General features: G+C 47.3%; 9 protein-coding genes across 9 annotated transcripts; 4 read left to right on the top strand and 5 right to left on the bottom strand.

The window, feature by feature from the left end:
• Nucleotides 1-133: 133 nt before the first annotated feature.
• On the bottom strand, nt 134-838 carry UA08_08704 (hypothetical protein; the record flags this gene model as incomplete). The annotated part of the gene is made up of 2 exons (XM_020263597.1): nt 134-196; nt 263-838. 2 exons carry the CDS (start codon nt 836-838, stop codon nt 134-136), a joined length of 639 nt encoding a protein of 212 aa, XP_020116148.1.
• Nucleotides 839-2409: 1571 nt separating this feature from the next.
• Nucleotides 2410-3416, bottom strand: UA08_08703 (Diphthine synthase; the record flags this gene model as incomplete). Its single annotated transcript, XM_020263596.1, has 3 exons — nt 2410-3004; nt 3073-3197; nt 3282-3416. The coding sequence occupies 3 exons, from the start codon at nt 3414-3416 to the stop codon at nt 2410-2412; spliced, it is 855 nt and encodes a 284-aa protein (XP_020116239.1).
• Nucleotides 3417-3738: 322 nt separating this feature from the next.
• On the top strand, nt 3739-4922 carry UA08_08702 (hypothetical protein; the record flags this gene model as incomplete). The annotated part of the gene is made up of 3 exons (XM_020263595.1): nt 3739-3783; nt 3915-4004; nt 4074-4922. 3 exons carry the CDS (start codon nt 3739-3741, stop codon nt 4920-4922), a joined length of 984 nt encoding a protein of 327 aa, XP_020116149.1.
• Nucleotides 4923-5050: 128 nt separating this feature from the next.
• UA08_08701 (Protein bli-3) lies at nt 5051-5805 on the bottom strand (the record flags this gene model as incomplete). The annotated part of the gene is made up of 3 exons (XM_020263594.1): nt 5051-5073; nt 5133-5541; nt 5605-5805. The coding sequence occupies 3 exons, from the start codon at nt 5803-5805 to the stop codon at nt 5051-5053; spliced, it is 633 nt and encodes a 210-aa protein (XP_020116240.1).
• Nucleotides 5806-8422: 2617 nt separating this feature from the next.
• Nucleotides 8423-9073, top strand: UA08_08700 (hypothetical protein; the record flags this gene model as incomplete). Its single annotated transcript, XM_020263593.1, has 1 exon — nt 8423-9073. One exon carries the CDS (start codon nt 8423-8425, stop codon nt 9071-9073), a length of 651 nt encoding a protein of 216 aa, XP_020116242.1.
• Nucleotides 9074-9336: 263 nt separating this feature from the next.
• On the bottom strand, nt 9337-12005 carry UA08_08699 (hypothetical protein; the record flags this gene model as incomplete). The annotated part of the gene is made up of 3 exons (XM_020263592.1): nt 9337-11626; nt 11682-11791; nt 11865-12005. The coding sequence occupies 3 exons, from the start codon at nt 12003-12005 to the stop codon at nt 9337-9339; spliced, it is 2541 nt and encodes an 846-aa protein (XP_020116241.1).
• Nucleotides 12006-12748: 743 nt separating this feature from the next.
• On the top strand, nt 12749-14397 carry UA08_08698 (hypothetical protein; the record flags this gene model as incomplete). Its single annotated transcript, XM_020263591.1, has 2 exons — nt 12749-12766; nt 12835-14397. The coding sequence occupies 2 exons, from the start codon at nt 12749-12751 to the stop codon at nt 14395-14397; spliced, it is 1581 nt and encodes a 526-aa protein (XP_020116144.1).
• Nucleotides 14398-14913: 516 nt separating this feature from the next.
• UA08_08697 (Histidinol-phosphate aminotransferase) lies at nt 14914-16357 on the top strand (the record flags this gene model as incomplete). Its single annotated transcript, XM_020263590.1, has 3 exons — nt 14914-14999; nt 15073-15234; nt 15307-16357. The coding sequence occupies 3 exons, from the start codon at nt 14914-14916 to the stop codon at nt 16355-16357; spliced, it is 1299 nt and encodes a 432-aa protein (XP_020116145.1).
• Nucleotides 16358-18281: 1924 nt separating this feature from the next.
• On the bottom strand, nt 18282-19110 carry UA08_08696 (hypothetical protein; the record flags this gene model as incomplete). The annotated part of the gene is made up of 3 exons (XM_020263589.1): nt 18282-18677; nt 18777-19044; nt 19097-19110. The coding sequence occupies 3 exons, from the start codon at nt 19108-19110 to the stop codon at nt 18282-18284; spliced, it is 678 nt and encodes a 225-aa protein (XP_020116138.1).
• Between the last annotated feature and the right edge of the window lie 331 nt (nt 19111-19441).

The raw sequence follows: 19441 nt of genomic DNA, 5'->3' as shown, positions 1-19441 counted from the left end.
ATAGAGAAACGTCAATGAGGCATCATATGCATGTATATCAAAGTATCTCCAGAAAACAAAGAGATGAAAGCAAATGGGTTTATCATGAATCATCAGGTTTATTCGTCAAGCCATATCCTCGCAATTTCGTAGCTCATGCTTTGCGTCGCCAAAATGATCTCTTCTTTTTCAAACCAGGTGTTTTGGGCGATTCAGGCTGGAGAAAAGTTAGTATGAGACCTCTGAGACAAGATGATGATGATGGTGATGATAAAAGACGCACTGGAACAAAAGGAGACGACTTCCCAGTCTCCGAGCTTTGAAAGCTGGCAATATCACTATGACTAACATCAACATCATCACCAGCTGCTTCGGCATCTAGATTGTCGTTGTCCTCCATTCCGGGATAGTATCTCTCAGGATCGCCGTTGTAAACGATCCACCAACCGATCTTCTGGCCCGGAGCGACGGCATCACGAACCTCGGCGAGCGCGGCTCGTCTTTCAGGCGAAAAAGCGTCGTCTAGCAGATGCTGATCGATACTCACACTTAGTCCATGCACCGGTCTCGCGGTCTCCGGGAGCATGGTGACGCTGTCCGCAACAAAGGCGTACGGCTGGCTGACAGCCGTATCGGTCATGTCTAGAGGGTCATATTGTTCAATCAGTTGCAGATCGGGCAGATACTGAGCAGCCTGTGGATGGTTTTTCTTCAGCGCATTCAGAATCAGATTTGAGGTTCTCTTTTGTTGCACGTATTCTGCGGCTGCGTCGTCCAGGTTCTCCAGCACAATGAAGACTCGTATGCTGGGTATGCCACCTCGGGGCCATTGGAAACCGTGGACTTTGTAGACGGGCATTTCTCTTCGTCTATGTGAATGAGATGAACATTTGCTGAGGGGGAAAAAAAAGAAGCAAAGAGAACAGCGTGTGTTTGGGCCTCTTCAACTCAGTGCGGGGCCGACATAGGTTTCACGACGTGAAGCTCTGATGCTGGGTTTTTCTTCATTCCGTGAGGCAGATGGCTTTCTCAGCGCGAGTCTGCAATTTTCACATACTAAAAGAAGAATCACTCCAAGGAGGTTTTGGGCAAATAAAACTCGACCTGTTCCCTTTTTTACGCATTCTAAACAAAGCGATGTGCCCGATGCAAGCCCCCGGGGGCGGTGAGCAGTCAATGGCGGCAGTATAAGCAGCTTGCTTAGTGCGGATTACAACTGTCGCATTAATTAATACCATCTGCCAACACTACCAGTGACTTGCAGAAGGGCTGAATGGTCGAGGAGCTGTAGAGCTCTTCCTCCCCACATCAAACGGGATGGTTCTCTCGTTTATTCTCATTCAAAATCGCCAGTAAGTGTGCTTCATGGCTGTTCCAGGGGGACATCCAGAGCATAGTCCAGCTGCTAACACGACATCGCTCTTGACAGAGGCAAAACACGGCTGGCGAAGTGGTACGCTCCATATAGTGTATGTGATGGTGGCTGAGAAGTATACAAAAGAACTCGACAATACTGATTCACCCGCATCAGGATGATGAAAAAGTAAAGCTCAAGGGCGAGGTGCGTCGACTAACTTCCCAAACTTCATCAAAGCTCTGACAACTTCGAGACATTATCTGACCGCAGAGAATTGATAACTAGGTCCACCGCCTCGTTGCCCCCCGAGACCAGAAATACCAGTCCAATTTCGTCGAGTTCAAACGCAGCACGAAAATCATCTACCGTCGATATGCCGGCCTCTTTTTCTGCGTCTGCGTTGATGCGAATGACAATGAACTAGCGTACCTTGAGGCGATCCATTTCTTCGTCGAAGTTTTAGATCAATTCTTCGGGAATGTGTGTGAATTGGACTTGGTGTTTAATTTCTACAAGGTATGTATATGATTATTCGCTTTTTAAGCGGGTATATGTCTATCAGATATCTGACGACTTTCGATCGATCGTGGGTAGGTTTATGCCATTTTGGACGAGGTTTTCTTAGCAGGGGAAATCGAAGAGACTAGCAAGCAGGTTGTTCTCACGAGACTTGAACATCTCGATAAGCTGGAGTAGTCCGGCTTATTTGTTTCTTGTCAGGATACTTGAAGGAGGGGGCGTTTGTCTTTCACAGGGCTCTGTTTGTTTCGCCTTGTATATAGTATATACTTTTATGAAAGCATCACGCAGGGCATGATTGGAGTTTGGCGTTGGACTTATATCGCACGTCTACCAGCGGCGTCGAAATTATTGTTGCGAAATATACATAGTTGCGCACGATTTTGAGCAGCCAGCGCTGTCGATGTCTTGTGGCTTATTGGTTATAAAACAATTGTAGAAAGGTTGGAGAGAACTGTTATTGATAAGTTTTTGGGACTGTTCGTTAAAAGTTCGAAATATGTACAGTTGAAGGGCATCCAAGCTCGAAAAAGATAATTAATTGCCAAAAGTGTTTAATTTCCACCGTATCCACGCTTCCAAGCAGCATTGAAGGTTTCCTTGTTGACTGCGAATTGCTCAATGTAATCTTTCTCCAGATCGTGTGCTCTTTTACCGAGCAAGACAAGACTGTGAAGAGGCCTTCCCATATCAACATCTGTCAGTTCCTTCAATGTCCCCGCAACGAGCTTCTGGTCGGGGGCTCCAACACGAGCGGCGCCTATGGCAAGACTGTCCGGTCCATACACCCCTTCCTTTCTTTCCTCCTCGGTCTCTAGCATCTGGCTTGCACACTGTGCAACAGTCATGTAGCGCGGAGGCTCGTAAATCTTTCGTCCTCGAGCCATGTTTTCCAGCGATTGCTCCTTCACCTTGATGTCTAGGAGCACAAGTGTATGCAACCCGAGATTCGCATTCTCTTTTACTCGGTCGTAGTATGACGAAGGCTTCCAGGTTTCTGTGAAGAATACCATGCTGACAGTCTGACCGAAATTATACAACTGTAAGCCTGTACAGCCGATGGCGGACATTATTGATGCATTAGGGATCGTTTTCGTGGGTATTCCGAGTTCGCGAGCCCGAAGCACTAGGTCTGTATGCGTGGTCGCTCTGAAATATTTCATATCAACAAACGGAATTGTCAGGGAGAGAGAATAATAGAGTGACACAAGACATACCCAAACGGATCTCCTACAACGAGGAACGCTACATCGACATCTTTGGCGTTATCCAGGATTTCGTCGCTTCCGCTTTCAACAAGCTCACGGTCTGCTACAATCACAGGACGTCCATAGTAAGCTTCCTACTAATTGATTACGAGGCCCAGTTAGTCAAAAATTTCTTCTGTTTGCGACCTCGGTGCTAATTAGAATAGTTGACAACCCACTAGCTTTTCCTTCTCAATAAGCAGGATGCTCGTGTAAGCTTCCAGGTAGACTCTGGACGCGGTCTTGACGACTTCCAGTCCTCGGACGGTGATGTCCTTTTCATCTGCAAGACCGAGGCCAACAAGGTAAAGCATATTGAGATTGATGAATTGAGTAAGTAAACGATATTATGGAATCAATCTTTCATACGCATAATATTTGCTCGTTAAGTTCCCCCGCCCCCGCCAAAAGACAAGAAAAAAACTATTTACGGAGCTCTTTCTATGCGGCGCGGAATAAAGATTTCCCGGTGCATTCCGCCGACCCACTTCGATGCTACAGCCTCCGCGTTTCTCGAGTCATCTATATCCTAATCTGGTTCATCCAGACTATCGTTTACTTTCTAGACTTTTTGGTATTAGTTGTTATCCATATTCTTACATATTACTGTCTGGCAACCGCCAGCGACTTATCACTATGGCAGCTGAACGTGCCCCCAAGTACAGGCAGGAAATCCAGCAGGTATGCCTTGCTCTTTGTCTTTCTGTCTTCGATCATGAACCCCCGCAAACTATCGAAGGAGGCAGCCTAAGTCCAACAGAGACGTATTTCAGCTTGTGGGATTCAAGGGAGTCGAGCTAATAAAATAACAGATGATGTTTGTCTCTGGAGAAACCGCCGAACCGTCCCAAGAGACCACCACTCTTATCGAGGAGATTGTGCGTCAGCAAGTTGTCGAAATGGTACGTTGCTGTTCTTGACATACTTTACATTCTCTTTAAGGTATAATTTCAGGCTGATTAGTTGAGCAGCTTACTCGCAGTACTGCCCTAGCTACTCGACGCGGGAACCGTTCGATTTCAACTGACGATCTTATATTCTTAATACGCCACGACAAAGCGAAAGTCTCCCGTTTGAGGACATTCTTGTCCTGGAAAGATGTTCGCAAAAACGTGAAAGATTCGGACGACAAGGCAGGAGGGGCTGATGCTGCCGATTTCGCGGCTGGCGATGATCCCCTGGCTGGTGCCGGAGTGGCTGGCCCCCAAGACATGGCTGCAAAACCGAAGAACAAGCGCGCCAAAGTTGGTCTTCCGTGGGATGTTAACAGCTTTTATTCCGTCCAAGTACCCGAGCGAGAGGATGAGGAGGACGAGGAGGAAGAAGAACAAAACTACGCCACACTTCAACGTCTTGCAACCGCCGACGAACGCACCAAGAATATGACTAGAGAAGAATACGTGTTCTGGTCCGATTGCCGCCAGGCTTCATTCACGTTTCGCAAAGGCAAGCGTTTCCGCGAATGGGCCGGGTTTGGCGTCGTTACGGAGTCCAAGCCAAACGATGATATTGTCGATATTCTTGGTTTTCTCACGTTCGAAATCGTGCAGACCTTGACGGAAGAAGCACTCAAGGTGAAAGAGCGTGAGGATCGTGAGAAGAAAGGTCGCGGTGGCACTGATTCCGACTCGGGCGAAAACCAGAAAAAGCGCAAGCGCGAGACAGGATTATTCGATCCCCCGGAAGAAGGTCGTACGCCAATCGAACCTCGACACATCCGAGAAGCGTTCCGTAAATTGCAAGCGACTCCACAAAAGGCCGTTGCTATGCTGCTTCACGATGGACGTGTTCCGGCGCGATTCCCAATTCGATTGGTGTAGACTACCCTCGTTTCCAAAAAATTACGACGCCGACTATACATCTTGGAAAGGTGCATGAATACGCTACGGATGAATCTATTAGATTAACACGCAATGAACTGTATTCACTATGCTAAACCGCGGAATATTCACTCCGGATGAGTGCGACGCCCTTGAGAAACTGTCAGTTATCTTTTCGAAATCTCCGCTACGCAGGAAGAAGATACTCACATTCGGCCAGCTCTTCTGTCCGAATTTCGTGGATTTTATTGATGGGAGGAACATCTCCCTTGACAATCCCCTTGCCGGCATCTACTGCCCTGCCGATCATTCCTTTGCGAGGGGAGACATGTATAGCTGATTTGGCTTCCACTTTGATGACACCGATTCGGGGATCGGAGGGACCACCATCATGCACACCATCACCTAAGTCGCCCAGCCATGCCTTGAGAGATGGGGAATAGAATTTTTGAACCACTTCCTTATTAGAGAGAATGGTAGCCGTTCCGGAGACAGAAGCCCATGCACCAGATGCCACATCAAGGAACGAGATGTTTGTCTCCGTTGGGTGTGCCGTAAGGTCCATTGTCTTTCCAGAGAAGAGGTTGGTGTGAAAAATCAGATCGACGCCACCGCTCTCCTATACCAGCGAATGTGCCGTCAGCATTTTGTTACTTCTTTTCGAGCGTTATTAAGTCCATACCGTTCCCGCAAGAGCCATTGCTCGCGATGACAGCCGCTCGCTGTCCGAGGCCTTCGTGGTGAGCATTCCGTACTTGAGATCAGTGATGAAATTGACGAGACCCTCGACCTTATCCTTGAGTGGTGCCTCGGGATCGAGGTTCTTGGCCTTGTATGGATCGATAGGCTTGCTACCGGAGCTGGTCGAGATTGAGGAAGACATTTTTCGAGTTGGATGCGAGGTATATTTTTCTATAATATAATTAGAGAGATTGATCTAATTTTAGTTCTGTCAACTTGAAATGAAGGAGGAAGCTGCAAAGAGAAGTAAATTTATGCAGACGTTGTTGACCGGCTGTCGTCTACATGACGTAAAATCTTGGCAGTCGGTCAGCCCTAAAAGCCACCTTCGTGACTATCTAAATCTATGGACTAAAGTGTTGTTCCTAGGTACAATATACCTCTCACTACCATTTTCGGAATTAGTGGAATTGTTTCCTTGTTGAAAGGATGCGTATGACGATATTAAAGATCTACAGGCTGATAAACCAAGACGTGGAAGTATCCCTTAAAGCAATGTTTTCCCAACGTTGGATTCATTCTATCTGATGCTTTCTTTTGTAAATGTCATCCTAGATGGAAAACCATACTCTTAGACTTTAATTTTATCAGTAGTGTTTTTAACCGGCCAAAAAAACGGCGTATAACATATAAATTTACAAGGTTCGTTTTTATATTATATTGTCTTTTAGGCGTATTTTTAATGCCAGTCGATTTGCGAATCGCCATCTGCAAGTCCGGATCGGATTCTCATACCAGTCTTCAGCGTATATCGCTTTGTATAATTAATCATGTAGAGAAAAAGCCCAATTTGCTGACGCTGAGAGGTGATACTAGTTCTCAAACAGGAGTGTGATGCATGGATTTGAGTCTGCGTAGGGTTTTTAGCGCTACAGAACGCGGCCTAAGGCCATCAGGAGACGGTGGGTCGGGTAGGTATCCACCAACCACATATAACCCCTTGTTCTCAGCTAAACGTCGCTTTACTTGACTCTCATCGCAAAGGGGAAAATAGCCTCAGAATTTTAGCTGAATACTTTGTTGGTTATCTTATATCTAGGAGGCACTCTACAGACAGCTTCTTCTCTCTTCTCCGCCTCGGTATGATGGCTGTGGCTTCCGTTGCAGCCTAATCGACTCGTGTTTATATCTCCTATCAACGGAGGCAAGTTACAGATTGCTGGCGCCTAACTTGTACAGAAAGCATTTAATTTGCATTAGGTGTCATCTAGATGGAATTTTTATCTGATATGCTAGTACTACAAGTTGGCATGGCCACTGGCAGCAACTATTCTTGAACAGATATCACAAAACGGACGCCAGGCCACTTCTCTGATCTTTCGGTGTCTCTTTGTTATTGACCACAGTGTCTTCTATCTTCCTGACGTACTTTATTCAAATGGAGGACCTGAATCAAGTCAGGATCGGCAACTTACCTGAATTGCATCGGCCAGAAGCCGAGCCCCGAAATCTTATGGATCTCCCCACAGAACTCCATATGCAAATAGCCTCTTTTCTCAGTTACCCGGATGCGCTCGCCCTGAAACATACCAACCGACATTTTCACTCTTTTGTATATACGGGCATATATCTGAAAATCGGCTGGTTACTCGAGCGGTTTGAGTGGAACCTCGAGTGCCCCCAGAAGGAGAAATCTTCGTGTTCTTTTCGCACGGATGAATCATTCTGTAACAAGACTGTCAGGAGGATCATGGAACGCAGGAGACGCCACCTTGAGTGCAGGGCTGGCGCTGGTGGCTGCTATGTGATTTATGGGAGAACTTGTAAGAAAGCGACGATACCACCCTGGGTGAGGGAGCTAAAGAGCTGGAAAGTATTGGGGAATGAAGGTGGGGTTTTAATTTTACCTAATTTCGTTTATTAGAACATGAGAAAAGAAGATGGTTTTCTGACTTTGGTTATAGTCCTTACATTCGGCTTACTGTTTGTCTTTTGGCTGCTTGTATGGCATGCAGTCAGAATGTAAGTGGCGAGATTACATCCTACGATGGTCAGTGCAAGTGTCAACGAGTTTCTGATGACAAGAAAACAGACTGGTCCTCGGACGATATTCTGAGCTTGAATCGAATGGCAGCTTGTTTGTGCTTTGAAACATCAAACATGCAGGAACATCCATTGAGGCATTTCCACGGATCGGGAATACGATCCAGCACATATAAACAGCAGCAAGGATTTGTTAATAGTCTGGATTGTGTGTCTCGAAGAAAGCCACCTTCTGAGGCGGGATGAACAGAAATCGAGTCAACTATGTCAATCCTAGTATACTCACTGTACATATTTGCTATACCCAGCAGTACCCTTGGGAATTTCGCTCGCACCTGAATATCGTATCAAGATCGACAATTGCCTACAGTAGAAGAATACAACGTAGTATCTCTACCTAGAACAATTACTAGTATACACTTCATCCTAGCACTAGAAACAGGCACATTTTCAAGAAGACTTAAGTGTATTTAATTAGGTAGTTATGGCACCAAAAACCTTGTAATTCTTGATGTGTTTGTTTACCTTAGGCCTTCATCCTAGATATGGTCACGCTAGTACTAACGTAGTAATCGAGATTTGCGTGCAAAAGTAGTGGGGATCGCCCCACCGCCACTCAAGCTCTTAAACTCTTGAAGCTCCATACAGCGCCCTTAAAATAATAATATTCACATTCAACGTTAAAAGCACGCTGACTTCAGTCGTCATCGAACTCAAAAGTGCGATACTTGCGAGACAGCAACAAGAGAAGGAAGGAGACAAAGAAAAATAGAGCAATGTCCGACCATACCGCCAAGCGTTCGGCCTATGGCACCGCATCCACAGACACCGATTTCCGCAAGACATGGGATCGCGAAGAATATGCCAAGAAGGCAAAGGAGAACGAAGCCAAGGCAAAGGAAGAATCGAAAGCCCGATATGAAGCCAAGCTAGCTGGCAAAAAATGGCACGCCCCCGTCGATTACAGCACGCTCGATCAGACTTCGTTGCGAACGCAAAGGCTCGATGTCGCCTCGATGGTTGGGAAGACTACCATGGTGCCTGCGGGTGCTTCTGTTGGGAAAAGAGGCCGCGGAGCTGGATTCTATTGCTCTGATTGTGATCTCACTTTCAAGGATAATATACAGTTGGTGGAACATTTGAACAGCAAACAGCATCTGATTGCTATTGGGGAGAGCGGTGAAGTCAAGCGCGCGACACTTGAGGACGTTCGAAATCGATTACGGTGGCTGGCGCATAAGAAACGAGAAAAGGAAGAAGAAGATCGCAGAGCTTTTAATTTGGATCTTGATGCTCGCTTAAGAGATCGAGAAGAGCAAGAAGCCAGAGAACGCGAAGAGAAGAGAGCCAAACGAAGAGAGAAACGGAGGGCCGTCAAGCAAGAGGATGATGAGGGTTGGGAGGGTAGGCTAGGAATAATTGCATAATATGTCTAGACCGCGTTACAAGGAGGCTGCTGTCGTTAGTATTACTGTTGAAGGTATGCTATTTACTATACCCATGGCGTTAGGTTTAACAAAAACAGATGGTTTAAATTGGAGCAGTCTGGGTGTTTCTACCAGGAATATTAACCAAATCAAGTGCATTCAATATCATTTACCCAAATGACAACCTTATCAAATATACAAACAATTGAAAAGCCTCCAAAAACGCCCATTTCATAATGCTAAAGTCCGCACATTCTCAGAAATCAGTCAATGCACTCAATACCTTCTAACGCCCTCATAGCCCTGCCGCCTTCTCTTTCAAAAATGCTAATGAGTCTTTCGCATTCTTGTCTCAATCGCTCCTCTCCATTCTTCGCATTAAATTGAATCCATTCCTCCACTGTCATCTTTTTCTCCGGGCTTGTAAGGATATCCTTAAGGCTGCTCTGATTAATCGTGAAATCACGATTTTCTTTGTCATCGAGGCTGCCGAGAAGTTCGTCGATATCCATTGGTTGCCATGAATGTGAGGATGATAGGTATCCTGTACCAACTTGACGTTTTGACGGTGATTTAACTGGAGTGCTGGCTGCAAGAGGTACGCGTGTTGACAGTGTCTTTGATGGCGAGACAATAGGCGGCCTTGCCGAGCGTGGTCTGGTGGAAGGAGGTTTGTTCTCGGCATCGGACGATTGAGGTGACGGCGACGGGGTTCTTTCTTGTGTTCTTGAGTGCGTTGTATCCGGAGCGCGAGTTTGAGGCGAAGAGCTTTCTTGCGCAACAGACTCTATAAAGCTTTGAGCACGGTGCCTGTCTTTTGGTAAGTCGCTGTAGCGCCGAGTATTCTTCGGAGGCAGTTTAGACTTTGGCGACCGCCGCGATTGCTTGGACTGTTCCTCAGTTTCTTGCTCATCTTGGTCTTCATCTCGTGGTATCTGCTTTGATGGCCGGCCTCGTTTCGGCTTCGCTTCAACGACTTGGTTGTTGTTGTTGTTGTTGTTAGGATTCTCTTGAGATTTCCTCTCAGCGTCTTTGGCAGGCCGTCCACGCTTCGCCTTTACTTGTGGCTGCTCGACAGCTGCCTCATGCGCTGAACCTTCCGGAGCGGCATTCTGTTGGTCTATGACCACCACAGCCTTGTTAGCTTCTTTGCTTTTACGTTTCGAACTGCTGCCACGCGTTTTGGCAGCATCAAGAAGAGCATTATGAGAATTGGTATCAGAGGCTTCGTTTTGCTCCTCATTGAAGGCAATATCATCGTCTATTCGCTTCGAAGCAGCGGGCTTCTTGCCTTTACTTGCTGTCTTCCTTCCTTGCTTTTTCATCGGAGGCTGCGTGCTCTCGGTATCTGATTCTGGCTGGCGCTTGTTGATTTCAATCTCGACAGCTACAAGCGAACCTTGTCGTGCATGTGGCTCGACTTCCGTCTCCCTTCGTACAAGTTCTTCTTCTTCAATAGATTGTGGCTGCGAGACATCAAGTTCTGCAGGTAGATCTGGTTCTGAGTGCATGGACTCTACTAGTTCGGGCTCGGGCTCGGGCTCAGTAGGGGTGGCGGCCTTTTCCTTCTTAGATTTCTTTGTAGGGGCCTTGCGCTTAGATGACTTTTTGGCTTTTGGTTCTGCAGTGGCCTCGTGAATAGGTTCAGGCTCAGGCTCAGGATCGGGGACATGTTCTCGATATGTAGCTTGAATTTTTGCTCGAGTGTCCTGAGCGTCTTCAATGTCATATTGTGTGACTGGCACTACTTCCGTTGAAGCAGATATAGATTGCTTCCTGAATCTCGCGCTTTCTCGTTCCTCGTCCTTGTAATGGAATTCAAAAGGCTCGGATTCCTGCCTGTTGCGAGCGAGATCGGCTTCAATGGCAGCCTCGAGAATCGAGTCATCTGGGATCTTGCTGTTGGTCGTTCTTCCAGAAGCAGATGCCGATGATATTTTGCGTGTCTTCGTTGCTGTACTTTTCTTGGTACCCTTGCGTCCTTTTTTGGGCATCACGGGGGAAGTCGCTACATCTACAGGAGCTTCGTCCGGATAATCCGGTCGCACATCCTCATGGGGCTGAGAGAGACTGCGGCGAATTTCTGTGGCTCGCCTTTTTGGTGAGGGTTCCTCTGGGTCAGGGGTTATATGCACCTCCGTTGAGGTTACGAGAGGCAAATCCTGAGCGACAGCCTCGCTACCCCGTTTTGTTCCTCTCGTTGCACGCTTAGGTCTCTCTGGTTCTGGTTCTTTTTCTTCGGCCTGTTCTGGTTCCACGAGTTCGTCGAGTTCGAGAGGCTCCTCTTTCTTTCCCTTTTTGGCTCGAGATCTAGGGGTTTTTTTTGTGCCTTTCGATTTCTTAGTTGTCGCCTGAGACGTGACGCTTATATCCATGGTGTCGTCTTCATGAGTAGGGGCTTCCGAGGTTGTTATCATGACAGACTGTGTCGATAATCGCGAAGTCTTTGAGGCGCGTGGTTTCTTTGCGCGAGTAGCCTTTTTGGTAGGTTTTGCAGCGGGTAAAGCGAAGACGAAGAAGGAGCAATCGGATGACCGGCGATAATGTTCCTCGCTGTCACGATTCATTGAGTGTGCAAGTCAAACAGGAAGGAACGATGGGTACTCACAATGGATTATCCGTTTCTTCCCAGCCATCTAAGGATAGCTTGCAGTAAGGGCAGCTTGCCAAGTCCGGGCTTTCTTCGTTCGGGCAGAAATACCATCCGGCTTCGACCATCTAAGAGACCATTGGGTCAATTAGGATACGCAACTCAGTGTTTACTTCTAAATGTGCATTGTAATTGCCGTACCTTGTCGGACTGGCATACCCAGCCAGATTTTCCATCGTGTGGCCACCCTATCGCGAAAGTTGTTCTGCGAGCCTCTACAATGGCCATACTGGTGGGGTCCTCGATTTCAGCAGGATTGGACGTCTTTTGCTGTATATCCATGATGATAGCCCAGGCGCAGTCCGGTGAGTGCTTTAAATGCTCCGTTATCGGGTTGTCGCCTTCTTCCCAGCCATCTAACGCTCGCCTACACAGGAAACACGTCGTGTTGTCGGGATTGGTGTCATATGGATTGAAAAAGAACCCGGCATGAGCCAGCTGTCAGATACGTAAGCAAACCGTTACGACTTGTATGATAACTTGACATTTACCTGCTTCGGCGACGGAGAGTCATATGGCCATGCTATGGGCTGGATGTTTCTTGAAGTAGACGTTCTCGAGTTGATCGATGGCAGGACAGAGTCAAAGCTCGCCAGTCGAGCGGAGAAAGTCTCCATTCTGTGGCCCATGTCTAATTTCTTTTGCTGCCCTATAAGTGTCTCGACGCACGTCGCATGTGCGAGAACTGCTGAAGAGCAAGAATCATGCGAAAGTGGCGTGTTGGGATGGAGGAGGGAATGTTTATTTACCTCGCTGCGCGCAGCTCAACGCGGGAACGACAGCACGTGACCTGGGGCGGAGTTTGGGGTCGATCGGGCCCGAGCGGAAGACCTGCGCCTACGTCAATACTTCAACACCACAACATATTAACAAAGCCTCATCAACCTGCTGCTCTGTGAAAATATTGTTGAGTAGTGCTAGCCAGCAACGCCATGGTTTAGCATTTGTTCTTGCGAGCCCTTTTTAAACTTCTTCCGACGTTCTTTCCTAATTTGTTTTGACATAACCCTGTCCGTCTTTCCACAATGCGACGACATCTTCCGGTAGGCTTCCTTCACCTGCAGCATTTACCCGAAGTTCGTGGGTTGTTAATACAATGATGTTGCTATAGCACAAGGCCGTTCTACGGCGTGGACTTTCCGCACAGTCGTCCGTCCATTCGCTGTCAATACTAGGCTCTACTCGCAATGCGAGGCCTACCCATTATCGCTTTCAATCCCACGGTATCCGAAGCCTCCATACATCTCTTGAGAAACCGCATACAAATTTGTATACATCCAATGATTTAAGGTCAATATATACACCAGCATACAGCCTACAAAATGGAATTCCCGCCGGCTATTCATCACCTTTCTCAAGCTCAGCTCTCCTCCAGAAGGAGTTGACCGACTGGGAAGACAACCCCGACCCCTCTATTTCTGCCTTCTCGCAACTGCCATCCAAAGACTTTGGTGTCAATCAACATATGATCATCAATGAAGAATTTAAGGAGGCTCTTCGGCAAATACTTTGGAAATTCCGGGCCCCGATACGATATGCCTTTGCCTATGGTTCTGGGGTATTCTCTCAGACAGCAACAGCAGGCTCAGAATCAGATCCGGGCCATCCGTCTCCGCCGTCAGCCATTCGGAATGTTCAGCAGGGAAAAGGGAAGATGATCGACTTCATATTTGGCGTATCACATACACAGCATTGGCATTCTCTTAATTTGCAAGAGCACCGCGATCACTACTCTGCGCTCGGCTCTCTTGGATCTTATGCGGTATCAGAGGTGCAGGACAAACTAGGAGCGGGGGTCTACTTCAACCCATTTGTAACCGTAAACGGCACGTTGATCAAATATGGCGTTGTTAATATCGACACACTATGCAGGGATCTCAGTCAGTGGGATACCATGTACCTTGCGGGGCGTTTGCATAAGCCCGTGAAGATCCTTCGCGACCACCCACGGGTGCGTGTAGCGAACCAGATCAATCTTCTCTCAGCATTACGTGTTGCTCTTCTCCTATTACCGGAGGACTTCACCGAGCATCAGCTTTACACCACAATTGCCGGGCTTAGCTACATGGGTGACCCTCGAATGACTGTCTCTGCTGAGGATCCCGATAAAGTGAAGAACATTGTCACAGGTCAGATGGACTATTTCAGACGTTTGTACGCACCGTTGATTGAAAACCTACCCAACTGTGTGTTCAACGATTCTCGCTGCTCCCAATCCGACTGGATCGACGACCCCTCCGCGAATGTCAAATTGAGCCAAGACATGGATCCAGTGAAAAGAGGCAACATGGTACGGCGGCTGCCCAAATCCTTCAGAGAGAAATTATATTTTCAGTATCAGAGTCGTTATCAGATTCCACGGGCAGAGTTCCTTCGGATGATGGAGCAGACGAGCGATGAAGACCCAGAACGAATTCACCGGCGTCAGGGCGGCGCCTTTGAACAACGCATCGCTGGTGACGATAGCCTTAAAGAGGAGCTACAACATACCATCACCAAGACAATTCGCTGGCCAGCCACCATGCAAACTGTTAAGAGCGCAGTGACAGCTGGCGTTGGCAGGGCATGGACATATGTTCGCGAAAAGCGAAAGAAACATGCCAATTCTAAAAAGGGCGCTTCTGAGCAATCATCAGAGCAGCCGCAAACAGCAGAGAGTTCTAAGAAAGAGTGAAAGAGTGATAGTCTTGTTTACTCTGCGGAGTACATACATGCTTCCGTTGACTTGGAAAAGGGTTTCATTTGTTCATGGACTGAAAAGATAGAAGCATCGACGGCGTTAGATTGCATCTTTCTAGGCCCCGGCCTACGATTATGTACATATATAGATGATTTGGACTTGGGCTTTCGGCCAGTCAGTGTTTGGTGAAGCTGCTGTATATTGTGGACAGTTTGTAAGAAATTTGGTTGTGAATTGAGAGATACTCAGGTATCCACGGACGCATTGGAGCATTGGACATTATTGGCACATGGACAGAATATCAAAAGGGTTAGGAATATATATTTTATCTATATAATAATAAAAAAATCGAAGGGGCCATTCAAAGGAAATTCGTGAAAGTTGCGATGAGTCAGAAGAGAATTATGTCATGGAATGTGGGGGGCTTCAATTATTTCCTCCGTCTTCGGATTCCCAACTCTCTCAGCAATTGCTACATCCTTGCACTCCTCTGCACCACAACCAGGCTCAATGGCTTCACCAAAATCAGCGTTTGACTTGTCCAAATGCGCGCGACCGAATATTCTCAAGTTGCATCCCTACCGGTGTGCCAGGGAGTGAGTATTGCTCGATGCGTTTTTCTTTGTCGGTGGAGCTATAGCAAGCGCTAATAAAGTCACCATTTTATAGTGACTACAAAGACGACGGGACAAACATTTTGCTTGATGCGAATGAGAATGCGTACGGGCCTGGTCTCTCGTTGAATGCGAAGAGGGATCTTGAGAATGCCTCGTCAATTAATGACTCTCATTCACAGATTGATTTCCTGGGGTTGAATCGATATCCGGACCCGTGAGTCATAGTTCAGCGATTTTAAGAAAAAAATCCAATCAAGCTGCTGACGTTATCTTTGGTCTTGAATAGTCACCAATATGACCTAAAGCAATTGGTCTGCAAACTCAGAAATACCAAGGTTCACACGCAGAAGGAACTGAAACCGGAGAATCTTTTTGTTGGCGTTGGCTCCGATGAAGCCATTGATGCTCTCTTGCGGTGTTTCTGCGTCCCAGGCCAAGACAAAATCCTTACATGTCCTCCGACATATGGAATGTACGCCGTCAGTGCGGACGTTAATGATGTGGGAATTGTCAAGGTGCCTCTGGACGTCAACAACGGCTTTCAATTACAACCGGAAAAGATCAACGAGGCTCTGACAGCGGACAAAAGGATAAAAATTGTCTACATCTGCTCTCCAGGCAATCCAACAGCAAATCTGATACGCAAAGAAGACATCCGAAAAGTCCTCGAGCATCCAACGTGGAATGGCGTTGTTGTTGTGGACGAGGCATACATCGATTTTGCGCCGGAAGGGTCAAGTTTAGCGGAATGGGTTACTGAGTGGCCGAACTTGGTGGTTATGCAGACACTGAGCAAAGCGTTTGGTCTAGCTGGTATCCGATTGGGAGTTGCGTTCACAAGTCCCGACATAGCGACCTTGCTCAACAGTTTGAAGGCGCCGTACAACATCTCCAGTCCGACGAGCGCAATTGCTCAGGCAGCGCTGTCTCCCGAAAGTCTTGCTGTCATGCGAGAGAATAGAGCTAAAATTATTGCTCAGCGTGATCGGTTGTTGAGAGAGATGCCCAAAATTCCGGGAGTCGGGCGGTTCCTTGGTGGGCAGGCCTCAAATTTCCTGCTTGTGGAAATGCTCAATAAAGATGGCAAACCAGACAATGTCACTGCGCTGGCCACGTACGAGGCGCTGGCTGAAAAGAGGGGAGTCGTATCACGTTTCCGGGGCAAGGAGTACGGATGTGAAGGCTGCTTGAGGGTGACGGTGGGCACTGAGGAGGAGGTCACTCGGTTCCTGAAGGAGCTGCAGGTTGTTCTTCAGAATCTGCACTCGGAAACACCGATACTGTCGTCGAAAGAGGAGGCAATTAAGGAAAAAGACGCAAGTGCAGTTGTTGCGTGATGAAGGTGAGATTCTAAAAGTGATATAATAAATGATATAAATCAATGGACATCGAACAGACTAGATATTATGTCTAGGACTGCTAATACTTTATGCCAGTTCAATATTATTATAGATGCTTAAGATGATCCATTCTTGAGGAACTCTCGATGATAACCCTATGCCAATCCCAATCCTGGGAGTTTCCGAGGAAGCCCTAACCTCCAAGGCTGTCTATCTCCAAAACCACCCTAACTACCCCTGGCATGACACAATGAGTGAAAGCTAAGTCACAAAAAATATCACTCATCTAAAAGAGCGAATTCCCTCCTCACTCTTGGGTACTCATTCCCCAGCCAGAGTTCGCCACTCCGTGGCACTGTACTAGTCATGGCAGATCACAGGCAGTATATCCAATAGTGCATAAAACATTAAGACCAAAAATTCGACAAGCGGTGAAATCTCAAATCTCAGTAGCAGGTATCCATTCCAACATCCGCGATTGGCTGCAGCTGGTCAACCCTTGTTGCATGCTGCCAATCCCTTCCACGGATCAGTATGCAGCCGAAGCCTCTAGAAGCGAAAAGCGGTGTCCGACCATTTTTCTTTGTTTCTTTTGTGTCTCGCAAAATATGTACGTACATCGTGCATGCACGCATTCCTTTGGCGGTTGGCCGATATTGCAATACCACTGCGTGCTGCGTGCTGCCTGGCGAGGAGTAGCCGGTACCACCACGGCCAGCCCTATGACTCTAGAATATCCACCAGGCGCCGGTTCATACGGTCGAGAATGTCTCATACATCGCTTGGATCTACTAAAGAATACGAGATGACGCCATTGCACGGCGCTCCTATCCGTGCTAATACATAAAGAGTAAGAATGAGCAGGCGTTGTTGGGATTTTACATGTTTCACTCCCTTCCCGAGGTTGTTTTTAGGCTATTCGCACGGGCAGACGGGCTGTAATGCTGCATGCTTGATAGTGTGTAGTACACGCAGGCCACAGGCATCAACCGCGTGCCCCCGCCTGGCTAAGTATGCGACCTGCTTTTTGGCCCTCGAAAAGCTTGTGCTCCCGGCCCCGGGCTATGGAAATGGCCCCGGGCAGCGGTCGTGCCTATCGAGTCGGCGTTATCATCGCCACGTCAGTTTGGGTGGTCGGACAGATGCATGCAGGTAGATAGAAGGAAAGACAGAGAGAATGTCAGCAGGTTCTCCCAGGCATGTGAAGACAAGTGGAAAGATGCAGGTGCCAAGTAACTACGCATCTACCTATAGGTGTCTAAAGGAAGTGCGTATTGAATAATTATGTGCGTATATCCAAAAGAAGCTACTGCGCTCTTGGCCACTCTATCATTGATATCCTGGATATACTGGATACTCGTGCTGCTGCTCCGATGGGCGATTAGCCGCAAGATAAATAAAACAGGGCTGATGGAGCTAGTTAAATAGTGAATACCAGTTGAGATCAGATAACATATATTAAATGTGCGGCCGCACAGACATCCGGGGCTCTAGGGCTTCAGGATTTAACAGTTGGATGGATTCAATTTCCCGATTTGGCAATTGCTCTATCCGGAAGCGGGTTAAGAGGGGCGTACTACTATAGCTACTATAGCCACTAGCTTTAGGCGAAATTTATAGTGAGTAATCACATCGGTGACGACTTGAAGTTCGGAAGGATTCCCGTTTTTCTAGAAACAACACTCGGAGTGTCATGGTGGCTGCTTACACAGATGCAGGATTAACAATTGAACTGATCACTAAGCAGCCACGCCTATATTAGCTAGTTAATACATATAATGACAGTTAAGTTTGTTAATAGTCAAAGTGTCGACGATAAGTTACATTGAAATGAAATCCCAAACTCCACCCGTGTCCGCTCGCTAACCTCGTAGTAATATCTCCATGCAATAATAACAACAACACCACTCTGCAACTATGACTACGTGAAATGTCCGTGTTGCATATGATGCATGCCCGGCATGACTGTAATGTGAGCATGCCCGGTAGGAACTATGCTATTATTTGCCTCCACCGGAGTCATGGTCGAGCTCGGGCCTAATGTCGACGGATGCATAATCATAGGAGACGCAGCAGATGAAGGAGATGAGCCGGCACTCGGGGGCTGCGCAAGACATCGCCAGTAGTCGAGTTCTCCCTGGGCTTCGATTAGTTGTGTGTAGAGCGCGCTGACTTGGTCGGTGGACTCTTTATAGGACGCTTGGAGATTCTTGTGGCTGGCGTCGAGCGTTTTGATGTGCGCCTCGAGGTTTTGTATATATCGGTCTTTGCGTTCGCGGAATGTGCGTTGTGCGATGCGGTTTTGTTCTCGTCTTCTCTGTATGTGAAGGACGGTCAAAATAAAGTAAAATAAAATAAACATGTTTTGCAAACAGGTGGTACAAGTCCTCTTAAGCGAAAAGTGAAGACTGCCTACCTGTGATTTGTTCTCCGGGCTATCTTCCTCAGAACCGGGGCTTTGTTTTGAGGACCGCGTTCTTCTAGACTTCTCTTTCCTTGAAGATGGCCTGCTGTCGTCAGGTTGGAAGAGCCCAAAGTCTGGGCTGGCGGTCGTGGAAGGAGGAGAGGATGCTATATGATCTGTCGGTGGGATAAAATGCTCAAACTCGATCTCGTCCTGCATGAATTTGGCATTTGTGATACTGTCAGTAGCCTGCGGATCCTTGTTGCACGGCTTGTCAGAACTGGGTATGATTCAGGAAACAATAGACAGATAGAGTAGGTAGGTACACATACAGATATGGCAGCATTATGATAGCCTTTCAAGCTGTAATTATTGTAGAACCAGGGTCGGTTGTCAGTGTTACCCGACAGCAAGACGACGTCTGCTTTCATGTTGTGGATGTTCATTTGAAATAATAAATAAATAAGAACACACACAGAGCGACTCGAGGTTGAACAAGCTCTGTCAGAGTTGAACGAGAGATTTACCTGGGTAGCAGCGATCAAGTAACTATATAGCTGGAACTTAAGTAATCGTACAGTAACTGTCGGGGTGAGCGTTCAGCTTAATATAAGAGAACAACCACATTACCGATAACTGCACGAAGGGGCCACCCAAACCTCCCATTGGCCAGCACC

Source organism: Talaromyces atroroseus, assembly GCF_001907595.1.
Source record: "Talaromyces atroroseus strain IBT 11181 chromosome Unknown scaffold_15, whole genome shotgun sequence".
In the NCBI taxonomy this organism is placed as follows: domain Eukaryota; kingdom Fungi; phylum Ascomycota; class Eurotiomycetes; order Eurotiales; family Trichocomaceae; genus Talaromyces; species Talaromyces atroroseus.
Note: the sequence above shows the minus strand (reverse complement) of the source record. Positions and strands in the feature narration are given on the sequence as shown.